We start from the raw sequence: 24259 nt of genomic DNA on the forward strand, positions 1-24259 counted from the left end.
TTAGGATAAGGTTCTGATTTATACAGGTTGATCAGAGTGAGTGACTGCAATGCACAATAGTGAGTGTAATTCACTGTGCAGAGTCTATTTCAGTGTTACCTTCCTCAAGTTTAGAATGGATCAAGGCCAGCAATACAATTTCCAATCAGAAGATCAAAACAACCCACAAAATCTGTGAAAAGGTTAAATATATGAATCACTCTTCAAAAAGGAATGCAGTGTGGTGTATGTAAATATATGACATACATGTACGATGGATGAACACATGTACGGTGTAGTTAGAGGGATCAACGTATCAATTGCACGTATTGTAGCAGCTCCCTGTGTGAATTATGTCTGCTTATTTATCGTTATACTCTGTATGCTCAATTTTGAAGTAGGGGATATTTACATACACATGCATTACAATGGACAGCTGCTATGTATAATGGGGGTGGTGATGGCAATTTATAACGAGGTAAATAATGAATCAGCAGAAAAAAATCACACAAAGGAATCCTTAAGCTAAGAAACATATCAATGCCAAAGTTCTTCTGGTGGACTGCACTGTATTTACACTAACGATGTACTTGTTACGTAGATTGTCATAAACTATGAAGATGAACAACAGATCACTGACAATTTTATGTCCATTTATGGAGACTAACCAAAGTGATTACTTTGGACATGCCTGTTGAAAGGAAAACTATGTTCTTTCCTGGGATCAAATACAAGCTCATTTTCATGAAGAAACCATGTTACAAATTTGAAAGGTCCATGGGAATGGCTACCCTACTGGTAGCTTCCAAAGTGGTAATGATTATGTTTTTAATACAGAAAGCATGATTGTGATGTCTTGGAAAAATAGGTAATTTCACTCTCATGCTATCAGTGCTTATTGGATTTCTTCCTCTTCCATTATAGGCAAATAAAAAGAAGAAAGGCCCCCCAGGTGGATCACGGTCCAGTAAATACGTTAAAAATGAGCAGAATGTGAATGAGAAGCTGCCAGACTTGAGGAGGACAGGAGCTGCCAGTGGTCAGGCCGACATAGTCAAGACACGTCCTGCTCCAAGCCTAAAGGGAGAGAATATTGCTGCACTAGCTGCAGAGAGTGTAAGGTAGGGAATGGAAATTTGGGAATCATTCTAATGGGACAGTGCATGAATTGTTAATACTAAAGAAACTTTGAACTGTTAATTCAATTGGGGAAAAAAGCATGGTTTGCTCATTTTGCTTTTATTATCCATTTTTATCAAATGATTGTGCTTAATTTTCTTGTTGAATAAATGCTAAATAATTTATTTTCAGATTTTAACATATGCCTTAATTGACTATCGGTGCTTGTGGTAGGTACATCAGTGGCATTTGGCTGAATCAGTAGCTGCCCTCTGTGTTGTTTTGCTTTTGCTCTAAGACTTGAGGTAGTGGTTTAAAAATTGGATGGTTATATGGATGTGAACTGATGAAAGAAAGCTCAATTTAGGATACCTAATGTCTTGGGCTCAAAGATTCCCTGATATATAAGATATAGTATCATTGGGGGCAGTCCAAAAGAGATTCACCGGGTTTATTCATGCGATGGGGATTATCCTATCAAGAGAGGCTAAACAGATTGGGTGTATTCTTTAGAACTTCTTTAGAACAGTTACAAGATAGGACTGGTCATGGAAATTTCTGTTTCCAGATGGTTGTGAAGCTCTGGAATTCTCTGCCTTGGAAGGTGGAGGCTAAAAGTATCTTAGATGGAGTTAGATAAATGTTAGAAAGATTAGGAAATTGAGGGTTATGGGGAACTGACACAGAAAAGGATTGAGGCCAGCGTAGATCAGCCGTGATTATATTAAATGATGCAACAGGCTTGAGGAGCTGGGTAGCCTACTCCTGCTCTTATTTTCTTTTGCTCTTAGATGTGTTCTGATAAACATATGTCCTGAGATTGGCAGCAGTCTAAAACAAGCTGTATGAGCCTTATTCATGTAAATAAGAGGACTGATGCCTTTTTAGGTCTATTTGTGTAACCTTCAGAGAAGAAGGGGTGGTCTCCTGATTCCACAGTCATAATAATCAGTTACCATTGGTGGAACAATTAAAAGTGAGTACATGCCAGAATTGAGAAGTGCAGTGACCTTGTGTGTGCTATGAAGGAGAGAGGCTGTAGGAGTAAAGTTGAGAACCATAAGATTGTCTAGGATCTAGAAACTGGTTAAAAGTCTTGTAAGGAATTGGGTGTCATAATCAATTCACAACACCAGTAAAGGACCCTTATCACTTTTTAGAGAGTTTTCAGAGTTCCTATAAATTGCCTTTTGGAATGTTTGCTCAGGAGATGGGAAATCTCAAGCACTAGCTTTTAGATGCAGTTTGTGAAACATATAAATTTTGGTTATGTTACTATTAAAAACAAAGAGATTTTTTAGTGAGGGCATACATCTTGATGGACAGGACAATTTCGTATCATGATGCTATAAAACTTCATGCGTTGAAAGGAATCAGGGAAAAGCTTACATATTGAATTGGTTGACAATATTCCTTCAATGACTTTGACTCTCACTACATTCTGATTTGTTATAACATCAACGATACAGAAAGGAAGACATACAGGCCCTGACGTTGATTAGTGCATGGAAACTTGTGCTAAAGTGGGTCTGCATGGGGACAGGGCAGTGTGTCATTGTTCCATGATTTTTCTAGTGCAACCATTTGGCATGGATGTCCATTTAGGAGGCGTTACTCACAACTCAGTGTGAGCAATTTCAGGGGTTCCACACACCAGCTGAAAATAAGCTGTACTTATTGAAGTCATATTTATTTCTCTTAAGATTGATTTTTATTTCAAAAGATATACTTTAATCATAAAAATAGATACAGGAATACAATATGATTGGTACACGTCTCTCTTTACATTCATTGTGCCATCAAATCACTACCTTCTATTTACAATGCATCAATGCCACTCACGTTTCCTTTATAAACAATACACCATGAAGTGTTCGGTCACATACAGCAATGGACAGGCTGCAACCCCAAAGCAAAACTTAGAAATTTCACTACAAAATGGATAATGAACCTGTTATAATGGCATGTACACTAGTAAGACCTCTAGCACCATTTTAGTTCTGAGGTGACCACTGATTCCAACCACTGGTGGAAGTCATTGTGCAGTTTCCAAAGCATCAACCACTAATGCTAACCTCGTGATCCTGGTGCAAGGAGCTGACCTCGAGAAAAAAGCCACAGAAGGTTCAGGAAGCCACAAAGAACCAAAATGAAGCAAAAACAGAAGGAGAGAGATCAACGCCCATAGAGATGCCCCCAGGAATGAACACATTGTCACAAGAAGTGTTTGCTCTGCTTCACACACAAGCTAACGACTAATCCAATATTCATACACATATAGAGACTTAAGAGACTGCAGATGCTGGAATCTGGAGCAACAAATAATCTGCCGGAGGAACTCAGCGGGTCGAGCAGCATCTATGGGTGGAAAGGAATTGTCAACACTTCGGGTCAAAACCTTAGATCAGGACTATATCATCATATGATCGTACACACATATTGCACGTTGCACATAATTACAGCTACTTAACCATAGCAACCATATCACAATAAGATGGACTCTTGAACTCACAATCTACCTTGTTGTGACCTTCCACCTTATTGTCTACCTGCACTGCACTTTCTCTGTAGCTGTGACACTTTCTTCTGCTTTTTGTTATCGTTTTACCTTGTACTACCTCAATGCACTGTGTCAGGAATTGATCTATATGAACAGTAGGCAAGACAAGTTTTTCATTGTACCTCAGTACACGTGACAATAATATTCCAATTCCAACTCCATATCGCACACACGTTATAACATACCCACCAACACTTTTGCATAGCCAGAAAATTGTAGTCAGCAGACTAGAGAGGGGCACTACTGTCCTGAATAGCTCAGTCATTTGGAGCTCTGAGGCTTGTTCATCTTTGGATCATTGCTCAATGGTGCTGCATGGATCATTGAGAAAGTTATACTGGTAATTAATCGTACTTCACTTTCATCCCCCTCTTTCATGCTCCAGAGTGCCCCTTTTATCTGCCTCTGTCTCCTCACCATGAGCATGCCCTTCTGCCTTCCTGGTTTCAGGTACCTAAGACATCTCACCTGGTCAAACCGCAATGGAGCCATCCCATTCCAAGGAGAAAGAAAATACTGTATTCCTTCATCTGACATAGAGGTCATGTCCTTCCAACTTGCATTAATTAATGGGTAGTTTAGAGGCAGGATATGCAGCCAGGCCAAATGGGAAGGATGGCTTGTGTGCCAGTCCTCCATGGGTGAGACTAGTAACCATTTCCTGTCTGGAGGAGTGAGTTCAGGTAACAATGGGAAAGCCTATAAATGTACTAGAAGTATAGAGAAGACCTAATTGTGGAGGTATTAAGTAAATGGTAAAGCAGCACAGCAATTGAAATGTCTGCTGCAAAAGACTCTCCTTCACACAACCTTTAAAACTGATGGTAGTAGATTCCTGAGAAAACCACATGGTTGTTGTATCTTATTGTCATAAATGGAGTCCACTCTGCCCATTGAGTCCATGCCAACTCTCAGGGCAATCCCATCAGTCCAATTTCCTCAATTATCTACCTTTTCAATTTAAATTCTCATATGTTTCTCATGACACAGTAGGAGGCCATACAGCCTATTGAGTCTTCACCATCTCCCAATACCTGATTCTCCTATCATTCACCTGCACTTAGGGGTAATTTATATCAGCCAATGACCTACCAACCAGGACAACTTTGGGATATGTGAGTAAACCAGAGCACCCAGGGGAAAACCACACAGTCAGAGGGAAAACATGCAATCCCCACTCAGACAACACCAGAAGTCAGGATCATATCCAGGTTCATGGAGCTGTGAGGCAGCAACACTACCTGCTGCACCACTGTCCAGCCCTATCAGTGATTTTTGTTTGGAAATGGGATTCCCCCACTTCAAAGTTGCTCAATATTTTAATTATTATGTTGCAAAGTCCTCAGTTCTGTGGAATTCACTGCCACAGAGGGCTGTCGCGGCCAAGTCATTGGGTGTATTTAAGGCAGAGATTGATAGGCTCCTGATAAGGAGGTTAAGAGTTACAGGGAAAAAGTGGGAGAATGGGGTTAGAGCAAAAAAAAAGCCATGATTGAATGGCTGAGCAAACTCGATGGTCGAATGGCCTAATCCTGCTCCTATATCTTATGGTCTTATTGTCTTAAGTTTACCTTCTTTAGAAGAGAGGTATTTTGATTTTAGAGAAGCTTTGTATCCATTGCCAAATATATTTGAGATTTATTTGATTGCATGTTGCACATTGTTGCTTGAATTGGTTGATCAACAGTAAACATTCAAATTTAACCTGTGAAATGTTTTGCCAGTTTGTGATGCAGAATGCAGCAATAAGTATTTTGTATGTATTGCTAGCCTAATTTGTTTGAACTTAGCAATGCACAAAACATACAATGACAAGATTTCAAAGGTTATGATACTATTGATACTTCGTAAAATAAATTTTGGCAAGTCACAATTTATTTCCAGTGAACAAGTTATAAGTTTGGAGGTGTTTGAGAGTCATCCCAGTAGGTCTGTATGATTTAATAAAAGTGCAACTATTATAGATTCAAGATAACAAACATTCAGCAGTGTTTGAAGATTTATGAAAAAAGTGCTTTAAGCTATTGAAGGGATTATTTTGTAACAGAAAACAAACTGTTTTCAAAATGAGACTGAAGATTTTTGCCAAGAGCTAGAACACTGAATGACATATCCCCAGAACTTGAACACTATGTATGGACTATAGTCCATGCACTTCATGGATTCTATATTGTCCTCATGCTGGTTTGGGAAAAGAACATACACATGCATTTTCAATGACAAAGTGTGAAAACCACTGTCTATTGAATCATAGAATGATCTGTCAAGTATGTTTCTTGGTCATGGATCCAAGGATAAAACTTTGTTTGGACCATTTTTGGAGGATTATTTCCCAAAGAAAGCTTCAATGAAATCCTTTGCTTAAATCTTATGCCCAGCATCTGAAGGCAGCTCCTTTGTAAGTTCTGTTACAGGGTCTTATTCTGTCAAATTTAAAACCAAGACCTTGAAAATAAATAAAAAATATACTTTCAAAAGATCCTTTTAACCACAGTATTACCTTGCTCATAATGGATTCGTTCTTGATGGCTAATGCTAATTACTTGCTTTTGGTTGGCAGCCTCTGTGGTTTGCCTCATGCCAAGACAAAAAAATCAGATAACTCCTGTTTCACAGGCTCATTCTACTTATGCCCGCTCTGTGTCAGTTTCCAGGGCGTGGCCACCTGGGCTTTACTGTTTGCATCAGAATCCCTCTGTCTCATGGTTACCAGCCCAGGGAAAGTATATACCAGATGTGTCTCAGCCTCACACACACTGCAGTCTTCATAGTTCACAGAAAGCAAGATATCCACAACAACCCCATCACTTTAAAAGTGTGGCAGAGTGCTAGCTTTTATTTTCTTCTTCGAATGTATCTTCATAAACTAACTCTTACTCAGTTCCTCCCCTATCACTTTACAGTCATAGTATTACGTCACAGAGCAATACAGTACAGATACAGGCCCTTCGGCCCAACGAGTCCATGCTGACCGCAGTGCCCACCCAGCTAGTCCAAATTTCCTGTGTTTGGCCCATATCCCTCTAAGCCCCACCCCAGCATGTTACCTATCCAAGTGCTTCTTAAATGATACTATTGTACCTGCCTCAACCACTTCCTCTGGTAGCTCGTTCCATATACTCACCACCCTCTGTGTGGAAAAAGTTGCCCCTCAAGTCCCTTTTAAATCTTTCCCCTCTCACCCTAAATCTATGCCCCCTAGTTTTGGACTCCCCTACCCTAGGGAGAAGACTGCAACCGTCCACCTTATCTATGCCTCTCATAATTTTAAACATTTCTATAAGGTCGCCCCTCATTTTCCTGCATTCTAAGGAATAAAGACCTAGCTTGGCCAACCTCTCCCTATAAATCAGGCCTTCTAGTCCTGGCAACGTTCTTGTAGTCTTTTTTGCACTCTTTCCAGTTTAACCACATCTTTCCAGTAACAGGGTGACCAAAACTGTACACAGTACCCCAAGTGTGGCCTCATTAATGACTTATACAACTGCAACATAATGTCCCAACTCCTATACTCAGTGCCCTGACTGATGAAGGCCAGCATGCTAAATGCCTTTTTCACCATCCTGTCTACTTGTGACGCCGCTTTTAAGGAAGTTTGCACTTGTACTCCTAGGTCCCTCTGTTACATTACACTGCCTAGTGCCCTACCATTCATAGCGTAATTGCTACACTAGTTTGACTTTCTAAAATACAGCACCTCATACTTATCTGTATTGAAACCCATTTGCCACTCCTCAGCCCACTTCCCTGATTAATCAAGACCCCCCTGTAATCTATGATAACCTTCTTCACTATCAACAACACCTCCTAATTTCATGTCATCTGCAAATTTACTGATCAAGCCTTGTGCATTTGCATCCAAATCGTTTATATAAATAACATATAGCAAGGGTCCCAATATTGACCCCTGCGGCACACCACTAGTCACCAACCTCCATTCTGAGAAACTTTTTTTGACCCTTACAAAATACAATTTCTTTCATTTTCAAAACCTTTCTCTGCAGAATATCTTCAAATATATTAATAAACACACAAAACTTACACATACAATGCACCACTAAATAGTTATCATCTACCTTCAGGGACTGCTTGTGCATTTTTTAAAAAATCATCTTGTGCTTCAACTGTGCCCAATGGCATGAAGTCTTCCCGTGATGATGATTAAAATGTAATCTATCTGTTGAATGTACAGCAATTAATCTTCCTTGCCTCATAAGCACTTTACACCATATGTATCAAAAGATCAAAAGTTAGTACACTCTTTGCTCTAAATGTTACATAGCTGACAAATATCTTTTTAATGCATGCTTAATTACATTGGTTCAACCTTCTCTCCAAACACTATTCCTTTGTACATCATGAAAGAAAGATATCTCAAAATCTGTCTTTTTCTTCAATATCTTTCACTGTCTCCAGTTCCCTAGTGTATATTTGCCATTCAGATAGTCCAACCCATAAATATGAGAAAATAAACTGTCAAAATCCCAATGATAACAACTGGTGGGCAGATTTTCTCAAATTTGCTCGGAGTTTCTCCAGTTAAAAGTATTTAATTGTGCTGATAAAGATGAGATGTGTTTATACAATTGTTTACAGAGAATGCAGAATAAATTTCATTCCCGAGGAAAAGGACACTAATGGACATTCTGTGATCATTAATTATTCAGACAATTTTTTCTTTGTCTATCTCTTTTATTGATAGCCTTGACAGTGAAAACATCCCAGCACACCTTCAGGTAAAACAGCACAAGTTTATTCAGGATACAGCTGGGCCCGTTGTTCCTGGGTATGTAAGTTAGCTATCTGGGTGTGTAATTAACAAGATAAGACATGCATGAACCACCTTAAAAACTATTTTGTGCCCATGGTTTATACACTGATAAATTAAGTAGTCCATTGGTACTCAGAAACTGTGATAAATCTAAATGAATGAAAGGTCATTTTTGCTTTGAACATTATGGTGCATGAATATTATTGAGTGCATTTTGTTATAACTATTACAAATATAAAGTACAATATCTGAAAATAATTTCCCTTGAAACACTAAGATTTACCTTTGGAATTGAGGATATATTGTTGCAATAAAGTTGTGATGTGTTGGTTTAACCTGCAGGGACTACATAATGCATGATGAATTTGAAAATTTCCAGTTGCACAGGGATTTTGCATGGCAAGAGTGAGCAATGCATTAATGATGACCATGTTATAATGTGACAGAACAGAGTACTGAAGGAGCATGTACCATATAGTACATTGCATTACCATGAATATTAATGCTGCAAGATGTGTCATTTTTCATTTTGGGAAATGGAAAACAATTTTGTGGTACCCTTTGTTCCCATGTTCATACAAGTCAAACATGTTATAATGTTTACCATTGGCATGATTTCTAATTACTTTGTTTTCAACAAACTCAATACTCTATATGTTATAAGCTCTGAGCACGGTTTTGAATTGGCATTTAAGCTACATAGAGTGCGTGAAGGATTAAAATCAAGCATCAAAGTTACAGTTTAATTCAGTTATTTGGAACATGCTGCCAGTTAATTGATTACTAAAATATCTGAATTTGATTGGTTGGTAATGCCTTTGGTACAGATTTCTGAGTGACCCAAGTTCTCAGATGCATGTATTGTAGTGACCAGGATCCATATTCAGATTTTATAAACTACTCAAGTTTCACAATAGCCAATGTTATGTATGATCAATCCTTTGATCAAATCCAAATCCAAATTGATCAAAGGTCCACACCTTGGAAGATGCCATCACCTGTATCAGTTTTACAATGTAAAAGCAGCAAAAAAAGCTGAGATGGAAATAACTGAAAAATATGACCCTAAATTTCAATTTGTTTTGTTGTGAAAAAAAAGGTTAGAAACATTTTTCACTGCCTACTTGTAGAAAACGAGGCCAATTTTCAGCTCTGGCTCCAGCAAGAGGCCAGAAGCATTTTCTTACTTAGGCCTCATTTCCACAATATTGTACATTGAAAGGAGTTCATTGCTTCCCTCAGAAGTACATAGAAAAGCTTAACTGTGATTTCCATGGTTGCCTCCAGCAATCCCTTTAAAGATGACTGGTTAAGCAGCTTTGGTTGCCGTGCACTTGGGTGCTTGAATATTGTGTTTGGGATCCTGCCACTTCAATTTTTGATCAAAAATCAATTCAAGTAATACTTGTCTGACATGTGGGAGGGACATTTTAAATCTTCTGTTTTCAACATAAGTAGGCAAATATAAAATACTCCATAATAGTAAAGCACTGAAGTCAAATAATTTTGTATCAGGGAGGATTTAATCTATATTTTGCATCTGAAATACAGAACACAAGGACTCTTTTTGCAGCTGTACTTAACACAAACAGTGGCATTTCTCTAAAGGGCCGTAACATGTTGAGGCAGGTGTTTGAGGCCTATGTAGACTAATTTGCATTTGGCATACTTGAAGTCAAATGATGTCAGCAAATACCAAAGCCTGGAATTTGCTTACTGGCTTGTAAAAGCAAAGTATGTATGATACATGTCAGCTAATTTGTTCTTTGTGATGTCTTATGTAGCTTTGATTGCTATTGTTTGTTAACTTCTTGTAGGAATAGCTTAAATTTTAGTTAAACTTGAAAATGTTTTTAGTGCACATGAAGTCATCATAATGTGATATGATGTATTTGTTATTGAGTAACACAGCTTACAAATATATAGTATATAGTAACGTACATTATTCAATAACATGCATTGGACGGTTATATATATTGTTATATAGTAACATGCAGGATATTGTCAAGATATTTCCAGCTACTTAATTCAGGAGAAAATTTCCTCGCAGTGTTTTATGTTGCTGTTGTGCCAATGAAGAAAATTGTGCAAGCCATTGGTTGGGAGAGATTGTTATAGCAGAGTTATCTGGGTCATTTTATTTGTATTTACATATCCCATATATAATTAGAGAGTGAGGTGCATGGAGAGTGGAGTGAATTCTTTATAAAACGAGATCATCTTCACACTTTACTATCAGACTGGGGGCAGCAAGATAAGCAGGGTGGAACAATGAGACTAACAACAGTTTTGTTTAATGTAATTAATGGAGTAAATGTGTTCATACTGGCATTACGAAGCAAAATTTGACAAGGAGCCACTTATGAAGATACAGGACCAGATAACCTGAAGCATGATCAGATAAGTAGGTTTGAAGGAGCATCTTAAAGATAGAAAGAGAAATGGAGAGTTTCAGGGAATCCTGGAGCTCAGTGCTTTGGCAGTGGGAGAGGTGGCCATTAGTAGTGAAGCGTCATAAGTTGTTGATGCTCAGGAGGCTAGGACAGTTATGCCTGAAGGTGACAGGGTTGCAGGAGATAGGCTTGGAGCTTACAGACATATCAAGGGGGGAGAGCATGGAGTGGGGCTTTGAAAACAAGGGGGGGGGGAATAGAAGTGTAGGTCTGCAGCAGAAGGTTGATAGATGAACAGATGGTGCAAGTTAGGACAAAACCACAAGAGTTTTAGAAGACTTCAGTTTCAGGAGAGTAGAAACCAGCCAGGAAAGCATTGGGAAAGTTGTGTAGACTTGCTAATGGCATAGATGAGGGTTACATCAACAGTTAAGCAGAGGCAGGGATGAAGTTGGGTGATGGTATGGAGGTGGAAGTTAGTGGCTTTAGTGAAAACATAGATTTGAAATCTAAAACTTAACTCTAGGGTCAAATATGACAACTAGCTTGTGAACAGTCTGGGTTACTTTCAGGTAATTGTCAAGGAGAGTGATAGAATTGATGGCTAAATAACAGCGGTTGTAATGGAGACGTGAAGGGTTGGCTTCTTTCTTCCCAGTATTTAGTTGGAGAAAAGTTGTAGGTCAGCAAGGCTGTCCACGTACACAAGAAAAATCTTTTGATTTAGTTGGAGTGGTGGGCAGTGGATGGTACCAGAGTTTGATGGGCATATTTACATTAAAAAACCAAGCTTTCATCAAGTATTCTTTTAAATTGCTCAGAAGAACTTGTTATGGCAGGATCTGAAAGAAGGCAGATTATGGTTTTGAGTACCATGAATCATTTCAGCTATAACTCACTCATCACCTAACCCCTCCCCACCACCTCCACATGTAGTACAGAGCATTTTATTATACGTTAAGCAAGTACCACCAAAACAACAATTGTAGGCTAACACTTAACTGGAAGCTTTTTTTGGAAGCAGAGTGCAACTTGCAGACTCTGCTTTATTGGTTTTATGTTGTCTGCAACTAACAACACACCTCTAGCTTGAATTTTATTAAGTAATGCTAACAAAGGGATACATATTGAACAAAACATTGGAGATAACATCCTTGCCCATCTTTAACATTAATCCATAGGTTCTTTGACATTCACCTGAGAGGGTGAACAGGGCCATGATTTGACAACTCATCTCCAGTACTGCAGCAATCCTTCAATATTGCGATGAAATGTCACCCTACTTTATTGTGTTTGAGTGTGACTTGTTTAGCATGTGATGAAACAACTTGCAGTACATTACTTATATTACCAGAATGCAATAGGCAACAGCTGGAATAGCTGTTGAGACTTGGCTGCGGCAGTACCACTTCCTTTCTGGGTTCCTGTCTTAACCTGCTCTTTGGAACAGCTTGAAGAGATGCCTAATGAAAACTGGCTTTGTTAAATATGCTAATCCAAATGGCATGAATCACAGGATTGAGACCTGAAGGAAATTCCCTTCGCATCTTGAATTTGTACTGTGAAGCTAATGCTGAAAGGTTCAGTTACATAGATTAGAAACTCATTGTTTCTTGCTGATGCTAAACATAATACAATGGCAGTTATGTATTCTACTACATAAGGTAAGTGCCAGAGAGAAGAACCAGACTAATCTCATGTTCAAGGAAACTGGGTGCACAGTGCAGGAGAGGATTTAGCTTTTTGTTCAGGAAACATGCTTGCTTATTTTGATACACAGGGAAAACATATAAAACCACTAAACTTTCTCAGTCTCTTCTAACCTTGATGCCTCTTCCTATTTAGTTAGACTGGTGGGCAAGGGGCATCATCAGACCTTGATTTCTTGATGGGTTTAGGTGGGAAATTCATGTAGATGAGGCTCAGGAATGAAAATATTCCAGCGTTTGTACTGAGGTCTGGCAGGTTTGCTGGCTGCATGGGTCTGCACCTCATGAGTTCTATCATCGGTCAAAATCGCTCCTTTAATGGCAGCTATATTACTTTTATCTCCTAATTAAGTTATATCTTGAAAATGTGCAAGAAAACTGTATTTTATAATCTTACCCATTGGATTTATTGTCTGCAATCTTTCTGGATGACCTTACTTGCTCGTTTTATGCTACACTCTCAAGATATTAATCAAAAGATGTGTCAACATTTAAGGCACATAAGTCCCTGGGTCACACTTTAAAGAAAATGATTTTCCTCATACTGTTATCTTCTAGGCTTCAAGTCCATGTTTCAGACTTAGAGTGTTAACTTGAATTTGTATTGTAAAGCTGAGGCTGAAAGGTTCAGTTACATAGATTAGAAACTCATTGTTTCTTGCTGATGCTAAACATAATACAATGGCAGTTATGTATTCTACAACACCTCACAAATAAAATTCCATTAAATTCAATGGAATTTCAGAAATAGGATACACTTGGAGGTCGGTACCATACTGTACATTTATCCAAGTGAGTCCATAGCCAACAGCTGGACAAAAGGGTGGGCTAAAATGGAGAGGACAATGTGGTGGACAGTACCAAAGGCTGCAGAGAAATCAAGTAGGGATAATACACCACAAAATAAAAGTCACAGAGATTATCCATCATGAATTTGCTTGAGGCCTTTTCAGTGACAAGGATGGGGAGACAGCTGATAGAGAGATTGAAACAGAAAACATTAGAAAAAAAAGGCTATGGATCATTGAAGTGACGATGGCTAATTCCGTCCATCTGTGCCTTTGTCATCCTCAGATTCAATTACACTGATACTATCAATGCTGGCAACCTGTCTTTTACCCTCTGTAAATTTCAGTTCTTCCAGTATTTGTCTCCTTATACCCTTCTGCACTTCTCACTCCTGAGTCCTGTCTCTTCTTTCTTACATTGATCTGTGGGCACCTAAGGTCTCAAAATTCTCATCTACTCATTTAAGTATCTTGTCCTTTTCCTTTTATCTGTCCACCTCCTGAATTTTCTGTCCCTCTAAATGGCCTTTCATCTATTTCTTTATATTTGTCTCATCACCAATGGACATGGCCATCTGTGCTCTTATTTGAACTTTCCCTCCCTAAACCCTTTTGCCTCTCTACTTCTCATCACTCTTTGAGGTTGTCTATAAAACCCACTTCCACATCCATTCTAAATTCTTCTTTGCTCTGGTTTCACATAGGAGTCTGATATAAATGTTATATCATTGTTGTTTCCTCTCATTCCAAGGCCATAATTATACCACACCTTTGGTGCTCTCAAATCCATGAGTATGAGGTGACTCCCTGAGGGTATCTCACATCATCCTTTTTTGGATTCCAGAGTTGTGGAGCAGCTATGAAATAATCCAAATGTAACGTTGTTCAGCATAGTTATCTAAAATATGCTCATTTAGGAAGTACAGTTCCTTGTCCTTTCCAGAGACTCAAGAGACTGCCGATGCTGGATAGTCCAGATGAAGGATCTCGAACTGAAACATCAGCTGTCCATTTCCCTCCACAGATGCTGACTGACCCACTAAGTTCCTCCAGAAGTTTTTTTTTGTTCTTATGCTTTCCACACTGAAGTATTGTAAAGTTTATCTGACTCAAGTGTTAGTATGCATTCAGGAAGGTAGGTGCATTTATGGGCTGCGTATGGGAACAGAGAGGTAACTTTAGTTGTGTTGAAGATTTACATTGTGTTGTTGCTAGTTGGCTGCCGGTTCATTTCCACCCATTTTATAAATGGGACAATTAACAAATTATATCTATAAATGAAATGTGTAAAACTCTGTCATGTAGTTTTATACTTTGTCTCATTTGTCTCCTTTTATCAAACTATTCTTCTTGCTTTCTTGCAATTTAGGACGTCTTGAGCATGTGACTGTAATATATCAAAACAAGTTTCCTTCTTTTCAATTATCCTCTCATTTTCTAATAACGATTTGAATGCCATCCAATCACAGCCAGTAATATTAAATAGCTTGTGTCCTAAGTATTATTCAGATGCATTGAATGAAGGTTGATTTAAAGTGGCTAATCTGTTAATTATTTTCTGTGCAAAATGAGTTAGATCAATTAGATACATTGTAACTACCATTCTAATAAATCATATGGAACACTAATGTAGTGCTTAGTGTTTGAAATCTAATTTTGTAGCTAAGCAATTGAAGTTTCCACAGCAGACATTTTCACATCTGCTGAATGGAGTACAGCATTAATCACTGGTCTTCAGTAGCTAACGCCATCAGTGTCTCCTCATCATCGAATATTGATTTACGAGCACAATTACAAGGAGCACCTCAGTTCTTTAGTGCAATAACACAAATATCCTCTAGTTTAATGTGCCCCTGAGGCTACAATTATTAGTTTTTTAGCTTTATAGTACAAATATACTGGACCATCTGACTGACCTATTGAGTGCAAATGGATTTAAAAATTGTTTTCTTTAACCACTGGGGAACTGAAAGGCAACAATGCTCTTCAAAGCAACGTATATCTCGTATCTTTCACATGATTCTTGAAACTTTGATCCCTGTGCCTTATTTTCTATTATATTAGTACAAAAGCAGGATTTACATTTACATGGTGCCTTTATCAATTTTTTGAGAACCATTTTAAAGTTCTTCACACAGATTATTTTTGAAATGCAGTTATTGTTGTTGTTGTGATTTCTTCCATCTGCTTTTCTTCTATGGTGCTTCTTAAAATTTATCTTTTTGACCAAGCTAGCAAACACAGGTTGTAATATCTCCCAATGTGGCTCCTTGTTGTATCATTTTGATAATATACCTGGACAGTGCCAGTATGTACTTCTATGTCAACCGTGCTCTGTATATCTATTTTGGGCAGCAAATGAGACAACCAATTTGCACAAAGTCAGGACCTACAAACAGGTGTGAGAAAATTGATTACTTAACCTGCTCTTAGTGATGTTAGTTGATGGCACAATGTTGGCCAGAACACTTTATATAGATCCATTAAAGTCTATCTGAATAACTGAAAGATGGCACCAGCAGCACTGCAATGCTCCCTCAATACTATCCTGCATTGTTAGCTTAGGTTATATGCTGCAATCTTAGAGTTGGATTTGCTACAGTCCTTTTAAAGGGGATTCACAAATACTACAGGAAAAGAATTTTGGCCCTATTGGATGTATACATTTGGCTCAAGGGATGTGATGAAAAACAAAATATTTGGCATCTAAATCCTGAACTGGAAACAAGATAACGTACAAGAATAAGAGCTTCCTCTGGGAATTCAGCTGAGAGAGCAAAAACTGCATACATATATTTTCTTTGCTATAACATTAGATCATGTGGATACAGAACCCTTGCAGCTCAACAGATAGCTAGCCTCATTGCCAGGGAATTAAGACAACCACACTGTCAAGAAATGACAGTAGGGATCCTGATTCTTCTTGTTCCCGAATACCTGAAATTTGGGATGGGAGAGTGGTGGTTGGGTGGGCAGGAGGAGTGTGCTACTGGTGGTCAACAGACAGTAAAATGCTGTGAGTTCCAGATACCCAATGTTGTTAGGACCATGTGTTGGGAGGGAGGTCTTTGAAAATTTTGACTTTGCATTGACGTTGACTGTAGAAATGCTGCTAAAACTAGCAAAGGAAGACACCACTGTCTATTTAGTTGCCTTGGTGGACACCAGCCAACCCACAACAATACACAAAGTGCAATATATTTACTCTCAGTCCTTCACCCCAACTCATCAAGATGGCTCCAAGTGTTTCAGAAGCAGTCCATCAACATCAGCCTTATCCCAAGATTTCAGATGGAGCTGGTGGGTAGGCTCCATCCTGAACCGCTTCCCCGAGAATTTTGAGAACTTAGAATCTGATATTCAACCCATTCTTAAGCAAAAATATGAACACAAAAGGAAGCAGGCCATATGGCCCCTGGATTCAGTGAGATTGCCTGATGCTCACTCTGGTCCACCCTTCTGCCTGATCCTTTAGTTTCTTCTGGATCACCTGGGTGTTCAAAAATATATTGTTTTCAGTCTTAAATACATTGGGCTTCCTCTACCCTGAAAACATTAGATAACAGGGAATTTTATGGTGCAAAATTTACACCATGTTGGCTTCACTTTAAAGCCCATGATCCTGAATAAATCTAAGTGATATCAACTGTAGTTTTACAAGTAACCTGGGTATGTGTATTTACAATCCCAGCGTGTTACATTATTTAATCTCTAAATCTAAAATGATACATGTTTGATTTTTTTCACAAATGTGTCCCGGATTTTAAATTAAAGGAACAAGTTGTGTTTGAAACTCACTTGCCCACTGATAGGAAATTGGTAACAGGGCATTGGCATCTTTGTATTGGCACCACCCGATTATCTTTTCTGACGAACAGAAAATGAGGCTGAGGGGAGACCTCACAGAGGTTTATAAGATTATGAGAGGCATAGACAGAGTAGACAGCTGGTATCCTTTTCCCAGGGTCGAAATGTCTAATACTAGAGGGCATGCATTTAAAGTGAGCGGGGGTAAGTTCAAAGTTTACACAGAGAGTGGTGGGTGTCTGTAATGCACTACCAGGGGTGGTGGTGGAGACAGATACGATAGTGGCATTTAAGAGGCTCTCAGATAGGCAGATTGATGTACAGAGAATGGAGAGATATGGACGTTGTGTAGGCAAAATGGATTAGTTAAGTTAGGCATTTAATTACTAGTTCAATTAGTTTGGCACAACATCATGGGCCAAAGGGCCTGTTCCTGTGCTGTACTGTTTTATGTTCTGTGTAGAAAATAAAATTAGGCAGAGTGTAAGATAAGATGAAGACTCACTATTACTTGTTTTGCCCTACTATTCTGCAGGAACTTCACCTTCGTTATATTTGATCCATTATAATTATGTGATTAATATTATACATGTTGGGCTTGAATACTGGAAGCAAAACCAAATGTGGAGGCCACTGGGATGTTCCATTGAATAAAAACAGGCACAATAAGGTTGTTATTAACTTTTCATTCTGGAAGGGATTGGAGGGATGGATGAAAGTTTTAAAACTCTAAAACTTGACATCAAATCCCTACTTGCTTTTTCTGCTGTTAGTTTTACAGCAGTAGTTATGTAGTTTGCCTGGTTCTCACCTGGAGTGGCAGGGCACTTTGTTATAATATTTAACTTGAGATACCAGACTGCTGATGGAATCCTGAATAAAATTAAATGGTGGCAGCTGGGTTTTCCAGGGCTTGGGAAGTATAGCAGTTAAATGCAAACAGGAACAATAAGCTGACAAAACAAAATGCTTCACTGCTGCAATAAAAGAAGTGAATTTCACAAACAACTTGCTCCTTTAAGTTAAAATCTGGGATTTGTTTCTGAAAAAATTGCATCATTTTGGATTTAGAGATTAAACAATGTATTACTATGTAACTGTAAATACACATACCCAGGATCCCTGTAAATCTGCCATTGATGTTTCTTGGATTTATGCAGGTTCAAGGTTTATACAGTGAAACCATTGTGGTTCTGCTAAGGGTCCATGACCTGAAATGTTGACTCTTATTTCTCTCCACATGGATGTTGCTTGACCACTGAGTTCTTCTAGCACTTTTTATTTTGGTCTTGTGCTTTCTAAAACATGGCATGTGCGCCTGCAGTTGGAGTGATGTCCCAACTTCCACCTCCTTCAAGGCAAACTTATGGCAATTGCTGCCTCTTCCTACTATTGCAATCTGCACATTTCTTCCTCTTCAGCCAATGATTCTTCCATTCTTCCCTCTAGCCTGATCTCATGTATGAAAGTGAATTATACAACCTGATGGTTCCTTCATATTATCGTTTTCCAGTGCCTCCCCGATTCCAACACATTCTTTTCCAATGGCCAGGATTGCATCATAGAATCTTAAAGCACAGAGGAAGCCCATTTGGGCCAACTAATCAGTGCTAGCTTCTGGTAGCATAATCCAGTCAGTCCTATTTTCCTGCACTTTTCCCTCAAGTGCCAGTGCAATTCCCCTTTGAAAGCACTGGTTGACTCAGTTGCCATAAACTCAGCATATCTACAATTAGGGTACAGAAAACCCAAATGATAACTACTCCCTACATAAAAAAAGTTTTTTCTCACTTCCCCTTTTATCGCTTGTCCAGAACTTTGATTCTCTGTTCTTTAGCCCCAAAGAACCCTTCACTGCAGCTTACCCAAGCAATGATCCTGGGGGCTATGACCTTTTGCCACTGGGCTTTTCCCCCTGCCGACCAGCCAGGCGGTTAATCAAGAAACAAAAAAAAAGCTATGTTAAAATACTGCCATTAAAATCCATTAAAATGCCTAATGACCTGACAGAAAATATTATGTACATGATGAACCGTTTAGAATTGATAAAATTCCAATGCGACTTCTATGGCTGGAAGAGGCTTTTTCTTACCAATCCTTTCTTAGATGGATCTGTAATTAACAGTACAGAATATCAAAAAGCAAAGTTCCCTGATATCTCAAACGAAAACAAAAATTGCTGAAAATACTGGGCACATTAGCTGTCCTTTACAGTGAGTGAGAGGTAAGGTTTTCCTACTTATAAGTATTTTCTGTTTTCAGTGAAGACTATCTAATGTTTAGGCTTTCCCCCCTTCACATTTTTTTTGAAGAAAAGAGAGAGAGAGGGAGCAGCAGCTGGATAAATAAGGATGGGTGGAAAAGGAGTTACAAATCACATGTTGCAGAAAAATCATTTTGGGATCATTTTAGCTTTGAACCAAGATCTGTCTGATTCCATGATGTGATATTTCTCAGCTTTCAATAAGACCATCTGGTATTAATTGTCTGATTCTGTTAGCCATGAACAAACAGGACTGTCCAGTTATGATAGTGAGGGAATTGTTAACTTAATATTGAACTAATCACTGTCTCAATGCATGCAGTGCTTGGCTTCAGCACGTTAAATCTGCTGCATGTGAACTGAATGAACTGCGATCTATTTGAACATCAGACTATATTGGTATTGTCATATGTAATTGACAAACTTTTCCACTATTAACAGCCCCAAAATAGGAGATAATGATGCTGAGCATCCTGAAACTGGTGCTGAAAACAATTTCAGTTCAACATCTCAAGAAATTCTAGTTGGACAAAGGGATTCACCATCACAATGTGGAGAAAAAGCAAATCTTCAAATTACCACAGATCCTAAGTCCCCTTTATTAGCTGAAAATAAAAATAGGTCTTTACTGGAAGATGCTGTGGTTGGAAAAGATGCATGGAAAGTAAATAATACAGACAACGAGATTAAAACTGTTTGGACAGCAGGTACTGCCCAAAGTCTGAAATCCAGTTCTTTGTCAACAGAAGTAAAGACTGCAGTGATTGCAGCTGAGGACACATTGTCAGATCAATTGCATCATGGTGAGCAGCTGGATGAAGCAGACAAGCAGGGCTCATATCCTTCCCCACAGGGCACAGTTGGGGGAGATCAGTTACCTGCCCAAGAGATTAAGTCTGGCCTAGTGTTGCCAGTCCCAGGATGCAAAGAATCCATCACAGAAGAAAATCATTCAAAAAGCACAGATGGCCAGAGCAATCTGTTAATGATGGAAATCCAAGACCCAAAGTATCTGACACCAGCGAGTTTAGAAAAACACGCTGAGAATGTGGCAATTGCAGGTCGCAGTGATGTCAATCATTCTCAAGCTGAAGCTGGAAGTGTGCAGCTGACTGCAGCAGTGGTCACTGAACTAGAGGAGACGGATATTCTGCCAGAGATCAACATTAAAGAAAGCAAAGTCTCTACATCAGACTCAGAATATGCACTAAATTCATCGAACAGAGTTGTGTTGGACAGGAATGAGTTGAGTTTGTGTTGTGACATGGATCAACATCAAACATGTAAGAGTAAAGAAGATAATTGCAGTCTTTTGGATGATGCTGGAGGCCAGGGAGGTCCTGCAAACATGGAATTACTTTCCATCTGCACATCAGATTTTGACACTACTAAACTGAACGTAATACTGCTACCAGTCAATGGTGAACAGCAGAAAACAGACAAGAAAGAGCAAGAAAAAGTCTTCACAGAAAATGTCTTTGACTTTGCAAATAGGATGGAGAACATTGCAGAGACCACCTTGCTGCCCTCCGTCCATCAGGATCTCAGTACCGAGAGAACAAAAGATGAGCTCATGGCTCTCAGCCGTGACAATGAACAAGGTCAGAAGTGCGATCAGCAAACAAAAATAATTTCTCCTAAAGGAGATTTGGACAGTCTTGAAATACATGTGGAAAATAATGTATTTCCAATCATCCCACAAAACCTTACGGCATTGGAGTCAAAAGAGAGAGGATCTGTTTTCACTAGCAAAGAGCAGGTATATGCCAGTGATTCAAAAGGAAATGTTTGTGAAGATAATGTGTGGAACCTTCAGGGAACCAAATCTGCATCGAGTATTCAGGATATTCTTTCAGAGAAACCTCTAAATAAACCATTAGGTTTCTGCTGTGATGACAGCCAACAAGCACAAGGTAGCGAGAACCCAGCAAGGGCTCCTACGGAAATTTTATCCAGTGTGCAGATTGACATGGAAAAGTATTCTTTTCCAGAAACTAATGAGCTGGCACACCGTCAGAGCTTGGAGTTAGTTGAAGTGAAAGAAGTGTTACAGGGTTTCCAAAACAACCAGCAAGCCTGCGTCACAGAAAAGCGAGATGGTAGATCTGAGAAAAGTCTTGAAATTGGTCAGGAAAAGGAGCCGCTGTCAGTTAGAACAGGGTTGTCTCCTAGCTCTCAGGATTCTGTTCGAAGTGAAGCAAAAGGAAGTATACTGAATCTAAGCTCTTCAAGTGAAAAGCAAGCAAACGTAAATAAGGCAAAGAATGAATTCTGTGAGGAGATGTTGTGGTTGCAACAGGACTTGGATATAAAAAGCAAGACACTTCCAGCCATGCTTGAGCTGACCCCAAGCACCCAGACATCTGACATGATGGATGTAAACAAGATGCTGATTCTCACTATTGAACAGCAGACAGGCAACAGTACGCTAAAAAAAAGCATTTGTAAAGGGAATGCACAGGCAGAGCTACCACCTAGCTCACATATTCCTGGTACAGTTACACAGAAAGAGGCACAGTTATCTGCCACTGATAATCAGCAAGCATCTGGCAGCCAAAAGACAGAACTGCATTCCGAGGAACACCAATGTAAGTTGCAGATGAGGTTGGAAAGTTCCAATTTTCCAGAAAGCAAGGATTTACTGCTCAGCCTTCAAGACTGTGATTCAATAGAGGCAACAATAGAGAAACTATCAGATTTCAGTCACTTCACAGAACAAACACCAGCGTGCACTGCAGAAACATCCTGTCAAGAAGATCTGAGCAACATTCAGATGATAAAGAATATTATAATCCCAGCAGGCCTGCAGTTGCCAGCTGGCTTGTACTTTCCTGGTATAGCTGAAGTGGAAGAGTCGTTAAAGTCTGTCAGTTGTGAGCAGACATGTAGCAATGAAAATCAAGGGAAAGAGGCTGAAGGAAATGAATGCAGCCCTCCAGCTACTATGGAAAGTACTTTGTTGTCAGAAATGGGGCACTTACCACTTGCTCTTCAAGTTATTGACTCAATAGACACAAGAGGGGAGCAGTCATGTTTAAGCCGTGGTAATTTGCAGCAAGCAGCAGAAGGTGAAATCAAAGCAAAGCCCTTTGGAGAAGAGTGCAGCTCTCAGACTGATGGGCAAGATGTGGTTTTGGAAAGAGTGGAATCAGTGCCAATCTCTCAAATGGCTGCCGGTGTGGGAGTGAAGGAGGTCTCACTGAAATTCAGTGGAGAGCCACTGCAGGGATTCGTCAGTGAGGAGCAGCAAAAGACTCATGAGGCGAATGCGTGCATCATCCAGGAAGAAACTGCAGATACCATGCCGTCAGCAAGCACAGATGAGGCACTGAATTCTCAGGATGTTCCAATTAAGGAAGAGTTAACAGAGACTTTTGTTCATGAACAGCAGCATATTTGTGAAAGTGAGTTCAAAGAGAGCCTCAGTGAAAAGGATTCAGACAACCTTCAGAAACCCTTGGAAGATATTTTAATTCCAGAAGCCACTGAATTGTCACTTAATCCCAATGCAATGGAACAGAAAGAATTATTCATGCAATACAGTAACAAAGAGTGGCAGCCACACAATGAGATAACCAAAGAAAAAGGCTGTGAAGAAAATTTACAGAACCTTCAGACTGATACTGAGAAGGTTATTACCAGAGGCATGGATCTGTCACCATGCTCAGAGAATCCTACCCCTAATGAATTGAGGGAAACATTGTTTAGCCTCAGAGAACAGCAAAAGCAAGAAGAAGTGTCAGAAGGCAGTAATTACAACTACCCAGCTGGTTCACAAACCAGTTTGTTCCAGTGCATTGAACAATTATCTGCCACAACACAGAACATTGGTTCAATAGCTATAGAAAATGAAAAGTTGACTTTGAATTATCATGGCAAACAGGAAATGACACCAGGGGAAATCGAAGAAAGTATTTCCAAAGAGGAAGTGTGCAACTTTCAGACTGATAGTGGTGATGCCATGCAAGAAGGAATGGAATTTCAGCCTGCCTCTCAGCATCCTGATAACATAGAGCTGAGAGAAACATCGGTGACCTTCACTGGTGAAAACCAGCAATCCTGTAGTGAAACACAGCAGCAGGATTATGAGGGTCTACAAGAAGACCCTGAGGATCTAATATCATCAATAAGCAGAGGATTAGCACTGAATCTTGAAGTTATTACAACTGAAACAGAGGTGTCAGAGGGTTCTCGCTATTCTGCAGAGCAGCAACAAATCTCTGACACTGAATTCAAAAATGGACTTCCCAAAAAGGATTTCGAACAGTCCCAAATATCAGTGGAAAAGATTAATCCTTTACAGGCCATAAGCTTATCAATTGACTTAGAGAAACCTGATGTAGAGGAACAAAATATTACATTACCATGGCTCAATGGACAACAGGCAAAAAGTGGGATAGAAGAAGAATTCTTTGAAGCCAATGAACAAAATCTTTGCACTGAAGCTGTAAACATCTCAGCCCCAGGAGTTTGGAACTCACCAGCCAGCTGCCAGGATGCTGATAGCGCAAATCTGGAAGAAACAATAATTGGATTCAGCAATGAGCATCAGTGTGTGAATGAGAAAAGACAACAGGAAGTGACAGGAGATAATATATCATACTTTCAAACTGTTGCAGAAAACATGGAATTTTGTCTGAACCTTAAAACTGCAGCATCAATGAAATCCCTTCAGGATCCCAGTGCAATTGAAATGAAAGAGAAACTTCTGAGTTTTGATGTCAATGGAAAACAACAAGTATCCACAAGAGGAATAGGAGGCAACTACAGTAAAGAAAATATAGGCACTTTTCAGAAGGATGAAGAAAATATTCCAGAATTCACAGCTTCAGGATTGAAGGATCATTATCCAAACACAGAATTATTGAAG

The 24259-nt window shown here is 39.2% G+C and overlaps 1 protein-coding gene across 1 annotated transcript in view; it reads left to right on the top strand.

Moving 5' to 3' along the window:
- Positions 1-253: 253 nt before the first annotated feature.
- Positions 254-24259, top strand: part of LOC127576909 (integrator complex subunit 3 homolog) — a 55917-nt gene continuing 31911 nt past the window's right edge. Inside the window, exons 1-2 of the mRNA XM_052027731.1 lie at positions 254-457; positions 904-1100. Coding sequence (XP_051883691.1) covers positions 254-457; positions 904-1100 — 401 coding nt within the window. The remainder of the gene's footprint in view (positions 458-903; positions 1101-24259) is intronic.

Source organism: Pristis pectinata, chromosome 12, assembly GCF_009764475.1.
Source record: "Pristis pectinata isolate sPriPec2 chromosome 12, sPriPec2.1.pri, whole genome shotgun sequence".
Taxonomy (NCBI): Eukaryota; Metazoa; Chordata; class Chondrichthyes; order Rhinopristiformes; family Pristidae; genus Pristis; species Pristis pectinata.